This window comes from Terrapene carolina, unplaced genomic scaffold, assembly GCF_002925995.2.
Source record: "Terrapene carolina triunguis isolate 2854851 unplaced genomic scaffold, T_m_triunguis-2.0 Scaffold94, whole genome shotgun sequence".
In the NCBI taxonomy this organism is placed as follows: Eukaryota; Metazoa; Chordata; order Testudines; family Emydidae; genus Terrapene; species Terrapene triunguis.
In genome coordinates, this window is record NW_020664445.1 from 3,036,557 (window position 1) to 3,043,267 (window position 6,711).

The 6,711-nt window shown below is 42.4% G+C and overlaps 1 protein-coding gene across 1 annotated transcript in view; it reads left to right on the forward strand.

Annotated features, from left to right (window-relative positions):
• The first annotated feature begins 1,104 nt into the window (after positions 1 to 1,104).
• ELP1 (elongator complex protein 1) overlaps positions 1,105 to 6,711 on the forward strand; it is an 89,408-nt gene continuing 83,801 nt past the window's right edge. The window contains exons 1-3 of the mRNA XM_029911318.1: positions 1,105 to 1,186; positions 4,408 to 4,488; positions 4,879 to 4,964. Coding sequence (XP_029767178.1) covers positions 1,144 to 1,186; positions 4,408 to 4,488; positions 4,879 to 4,964 — 210 coding nt within the window. The 5' untranslated portion in view covers positions 1,105 to 1,143. The remainder of the gene's footprint in view (positions 1,187 to 4,407; positions 4,489 to 4,878; positions 4,965 to 6,711) is intronic.

A 6,711-nucleotide genomic window follows, 5' to 3' on the forward strand; every position in this document is an offset into this window, starting at 1 on the left:
CTCTGTCCATCATGCCCTGTGTGATTTTGGCATATATATCAGCATTTCTTCTTTTTGATTGGAATTCTGCCTGCACAGATTCTTCTCCCCATACAGCAATCAGATCCAGTGTCTCCCGTTCGGTCCATGCTGGAGCTCGTTTGCAATTCTGGGGGGACTGCATGGTCACCTGTGCTGCTGAGCTCACCACGCTGACCAAACAGGAAATGAAATTCAAAATTTCCCGGGGCTTTTCCTGTGTACCTGGCTAGTGCATCGGAGTTGAAAGTGCTGTCCAGAGCGGTCACATTGGAGCACTCTGGGATAGCTCCTGGAGGCCAATACCGTCAAATTGCGCCTGCACTACCCCAAATTCGACACAGCAAGGTCGATTTTAGCGCTACTCCCCTCGCCGGGGAGGAGTACAGAAGTCGATTTTAAGAGCCCTTTAGGTCGACGGAACTGGGTTGGTTGTGTAGATGCATTCATTATAAAATCGACCTAACCCCGTAGTGTAGACCAGGGCTTGGATAGCTGCTATTGCCATCTCAGCCAACACTGTTCACATGTGGCATATTTTGCAAATGTTACTCAGACTAAAAAAAATCAAGCTTAGTCTGAAGACTGCGTAAAGTATTGTCATTTAGTGTATGAAAGATCATGTCCTATAGTATGTATTAACAACTTGTCTAATGAGTCAGAGATGATACTTTCTGGCATGAACACTAGGGTCAGAGTTAAGGTTTAACTTCTAATCTTAGATGTCTTGGCTTTACAAATTGATTTCTCAGGTTTAACTAACGTTTTAATGCTTACTGTTTTTGCTTGGAATATATTTTGGTGTCTTGCAATTCACTGTGTGTGTACTGAGACTCCTTGTGTATAAGACGGAGTCATTTTGCAGGTATCTGGAGTTTCCCTTCTCTTCACCAAAAGGGATTGTGGCCTGTTACCAGAGCACAGCTCTAGCAATCGTGAGCAGCCACAGCTGGTGCAATTGTCATCTCCCCCAGCTCCTTGTAAATCAGAACAATACATTGGAGAGACACTCAGCCTTTCTTGCTGTTGTATATGTCGCACCTGTACATACACACATACCTCACGCTGCTCATTGCTCTCTTACAGCTCGAATGTGTTGGGAGTGTGGACAGTGGTCTGACCACCATGAGCTGGAGTCCTGACCAGGAACTTGTCCTGCTGGTTACAGGTATAGATTATAGTCTGTCTGTAAACTCTGTTGAGCAAATACAAGATAGTTTAGTACAGCCTTGCATCAGTTTTCATAGGGCCAAATTCTGCCCCTTTGTTCACCCTGAACTATGCTCGTGTAATCCAGTTACCTGGCCCTGAACAATTATGACACACACAGGTTCTGGTTCAGCAGCTTTACAGATCTCTCTCAAGGAAATAAAATCTGGTGCTGCATTCAAAAAAGCTGGGATAGTTGTGTTAAATTCCTTGTGACATTCTTCATAGCAGAAATTGCTTCTAATCCTTTGTAATAGAAGCAACAGCAAAGGATAGTCATAAAGCTGAAGGCCAGAAGGGATCACCAGATCTAGTTTGTCCTCCTATGTAGCACAGGCCATTAACATCATCCAGCACCCACACACGAAAACCTGACAACTGAAATTAGTCTCCTGAGGGCTGTAATACATTGGTCTAAACTAGGGCTCTCAAGCAATTAAAAAAATTAATTGCGATTAATCACGCGATTAAAAAAAATTAATTGATAAATTGCACTGTTAAATAACAATAGAATACCATTTACTTAAATATTTGTGGACGTTTTCTACATTTTCAAATACATTGATTTCAATTAACACAGAATACAAAGTGCACAGTGCTCACTTTATATTTATTTTTATTACAAGTATTTGTACTGTAAAAAAACCAAAAGAAATAGTATTTTTCAATGCACTACAGTACTTAGGTGAAATCTCTTTATCATGAAAGTTGAACTTACAAATGTAGAATTATGTACAACCCCCCTTCCCCCGCATTCAAAAATAAAACAATGTAAAATTGTAGAGCCTGCAAGTCCACTCAGTCTTACTTCAGCCAAACAAGTTTGTTTACATTTGCAGGAGATAATGCTGCCCGCTTTTTGTTTACAATGTCACCTGAAAATGAGAACAGGCGTTCTCATGGCACTGTTGAAGCTGGCGTTGCAAGATATTTACGTGTCAGATGTGCTAAAGATTCATATGTCCCTTCATGCTTCAACCACCATTCCAGGGGACATGCGTCCATGCTGATGATGGGTTCTGCTCGATAACAATCCAAAGCAGTATGGACTGCCGCATGTTCATTTTCATTACCTGAGTCAGATGCCACCAGCAGAAGGTTAATTTTCTTTTTTGGTGGTTCGGGTTGTGTAGTTTCCACATCGGAGTGTTGCTCTTTTAAGACTTCTGAAAGTATGCTCCACACCTCATCCCTCTCAGATTTTGGAAGGCACTTCAGATTCTTAAACCTTGGGTCGAGTGCTGTAGTTATCTTTAGAAATCTCACACTGGTACCTTCTTTGCGTTTTGTGAAATCTGCAGTGAAAGTGTTCTTAAAATGAACATGTGCTGGGTCATGCTATAACATGAAATATATGGCAGAATGTGGGTAAAATAGCTGGGGACATACAATTCTTCCCCAAGGAGTTCAGTCACAAATTTAATTAACATATTATTTTTTTTAACGAGCGTCATCAGCATGGAAGCTTGTCCTCTGGAATGGTGACCGAAGCATTAAGAGGTATACGAATGTTTAGCATATCTTGTAGGTAAATACCTTGCAATGCCAGCTACAGAAGTGCTATGCAAATCATAGAATCATAGACTATCAAGGTTGGAAGGGACCTCAGGAGGTCATCTAGTCCAACCCCCTGCTCAAAGCAGGACCAATCCCCAGACAGATTTTTGCCCCAGATCCCTAAATGGCCCCCTCAAGGATTGAACTCACAACCCTGGGTTTAGCAGGCCAATGCTCAAACCACTGAGCTATCCCTCCCCCTGTTCTCACTTTCTGGTGACATTGTAAATAAGAAGAGGGCAGCAGTACCTCCTACAAATGTAAACAAACTTGTTTGTCTTAGCATTTGGCTGAACAAGAAGTAAGACTGAGTGGACTTGTAGGCGCTGAAGTTTTACATTGTTTTGGTTTTGAGTACAGTTATGTAACAAAAAAAATTCTAAATGTGTAAGTTGCACCTTCACAATAAAGAGTTTGCACTACAGTACTTGTATGAGGTGAATTGAAAAATACTATTTCTTTATTTTTACAGTACAAATATTTGTAATAAAAATATGCACTTTGATTTCAATTACAATACAGAATATAATATACATGAAAATGTAGAAAAACATCCAAAATATTTAATACATTTCAGTTGGTATTCTATTGTTTAAGAGTGCGATTAAAACTGCGATTAATTTTTTTGAGTTAATTGCATGAGTTAACTGCCATTAATCAACAGCCCTAGTCTAAACTATTGTGTTCCACAGACAGAACAGGAGGGCCTGAGGTGCCCCGGTGCCCAAGGTCCCTGGAATGGCAGGGAATTGATTAGTGACATACACCAAGATAACCCTGGCAAGTGACCCCCATTATTGTGCAGCGTGCTTATTGGCCTTTACCCCAGAAGTGGCTGCATTGCAGTGGTGCTGTACATATGAAGACCCAATCCTACAAGGTGCTAAACATTACCTGTAAAGCACTAAATGTCCTCAACTCCAACTAGTTTGAGTAGTAGCATTGTGTTCTTTGTAAAATACGTATAGCACCTGTTCTCCCATAGGAAGTTATCGTGACTGTATTTACCATTATTAATTTTGATTGCTTTGGCATCAAGTGCTGTATACAAAATGCTACACATGTCTGCAGGACAGACGTGCAATGCAGTGCAACTTAATTTCTGTGTTGTCTTTGATACAAATTACATTCAGAATACTTACAGCACTAAACCAAAGCAGCTGCAGAGTTAACATTCCATATGCTGCTTGCTTTTCTTGGTAATGGATAGGACTCATTAAAAAGATAACCATGACTTCATGCGGAGGTGAAATAACACTGAGATTTTACAATTGTAATTGTAGAGGTAAGAAATGTTGTGTTTTTCACTAGATTTTTGGATGTTACTGCATTGGATTTGTGGTTTTGCTTTAAGACCTTCTCTACTTATAGGAACTGGTGTCAACTTAAAATCTAGTCAGTTTCAAAGTTGAATTCGAAGTAATGTTCAAGAACTGCTTGCCTCTGAGTCTCCCTGCCAATTTTTATGGCTTTACAATCATATTTTCTTGTTGTTGGGAGTGATTTTTTTCCCCTTTGCTTTTGCTATGTGACAAACAGGGAAACTGAATTCAACCTTCTCTCTGGCACTGGAGAATACCAGACACGTAATTTTTAATCCTGGCTCGTATGTTTACCATGCAGGTCAGCAAACTCTTATAATGATGACAAAGGACTTTGAACCAATTACTGAAAGGGAGATCCACCAGGATGACTTTGGGGAAGGTGAGTTGTTGCAGTGACACAGACACTCAAAAGTATTTCATTGGTATCTCATAAAAATGAAAGAAATGAACAAACAAACCTGCATGAACTCTGCCCAGGAGGCAGCAGGATACTACTGTCAAGTTAGTAAATTGCAGCTGAGTGAAATATTTTCTTGGCAGCAGAGGCTCTAAATGTGTCAAACCTGCTGCAAAGTTACCCAGCTGCTGCAGTGCTGTTAGCCACATGTATCACTAGGAAATGCATCCCGCAGAATAGCTCTAAGAGCTTGTCCTGTAAAAGCCTGCACAATAGGCTAGGAAGGCAATGCCGCTTTGGGGTTCTATTTGTCTGTCAAACTGCATGGTGTCATTTTGTAAGTCTCAGATATTGCAATTGTCTCTCCTGTAGGAAAGTTCATCACTGTTGGTTGGGGTAAAAAGGAGACACAGTTCCATGGATCAGAGGGCAAACAGGCAGCTCATCGCAAGCAAATGGTACTGCACTGACATATGAGATCTCAATGCTGCCCAGATGGGACAGCTATACAGAGAGAGCTATTGTCTTTCCCTCCGTGCTATGCAGAGAGATGACGCTCACACGCTCCTGCTTCTTCCCTGGCATTCTGTCCCTATTTCTACCCATTTCTTTTTTATCACCTAATTTGTTCACTGTTCACTTGATTTAAGTCAAATACTTTTCCCCTCTCTCTACTTCAGTAATGCAGTGTTGACTGCCTGTAATGCTCACTTAGCACCTGACAGGTTAGGAGTGGTTTTCAAACACAATAGGCAGCACAGATAGTGCTGCCCGGAGTTCAGCTTGCCCAATGCTTCCTGTTATAAGACCCTGTTTTCAGTTGCTTCTATCTTTGCCAGACTTTAACTGTTTGCATTGAAACTTCCATGCCAGGTGTCTGCCACAGGATTTTTTTTTTAAAGTTTCACCTAAAAAGGTTCAATTGTTTTTCTGAGAGCGAGATTGGGGAAGAGTATTTTGTTTTACCCAAGTTTTTAAAAAGTACTTACTGCTGTTTCATTGACAAACTATAGCACCCCCAAACTTTGGGGTACAAACTTGAAATTTGGCAAGGCATTTGTGTCAGGGATGTGCCTTTTGCTGTTTCCATGAAAATTCACCAACATTGGTCAAGTTACAAGCCTTCAGGAAATCTTATTTCACACTTGTTAAAATGCAATGGCTAAATTCTCTGAAGATCCTGTTTGCTTTGAGCATCCTCTATCCCCCCATAGCTCCTACATAGCAGCTGGACTGCACATACACCATCCCAGGCTGCAGGGGCTGAGCAGGACTTTCCCTACAATTGCTGTCCCTGGCTGAATGGGGCTGCTGTGGCACCAGAGCTGAGAGCAGGGATATTGTGTCCTGTGCGCTCAGTGACCCTTTGCTGGGGCCCAGGGAGTGTGGAGGAGGAAGCAACCTGACTTGAGCGCAGAGGGACAAGAGCTGGGTGGGGATGGGGTAGATTGGGACAAGAAGCCAATGCGAGGATGGGGAGGTGGGGGAGACTGACAGAGGACAAGGAGTTGGGAGTGTCTTAAACTGGCTGGGCAAGGAGACTGAGACAAGGTGCCTGGGAGAATAGACTGGAGCTAGCGTGAGGGGAAGTCTGCGACTGGTTTGAGGTGCCCCCAGGGGGAGATGAGGGCTGGCTGGGCAAGGAGACTGGGCCTGGAATGTGGAACGTGGGGAGCAGTGGAGACTGGCACTGGGACTAGGAGACAAATTGGGACAGATTGGAAAATACAGGGCAGGAAGGGGGTCAGGCTTTGGGGGAAATGGGCAGAAAGGACTTTACCCACTAGAGAGCATGCTCCCCTCCTGAGCCCGGAATGGAGCCCAGGGTCCCTGAGTCTCATCATTTCTCTGTTGTCAGCAAATATCTGTGAAACCCACTGGCAAAGTGTCTCATCCCCCTCTAGTGGCTGGTCCCAGTGGAGGATGACAACCTACTACAGTAGAAGCTCAGAGTTACGAACACCTCGGGAATGGAGGTTGTTTGTAACTCTGAAATGTTCGTAACTCTGAACAAATGTTTATGGGTGTTCTTTCAAGAGTTTACCACTGAACATTAACTTAATACAGCTTTGAAAGTTTATTATGCAGAAGAAAAATGCTGCTTTCCCTTTATTTTTTTTAGTAGTTTATGTTTAACACAGTACTGTACTGTATTTGCTGTGTGTGTGTGTGTGTGTGTGTGTGTGTGTGTGTGTGTGTGTGTGT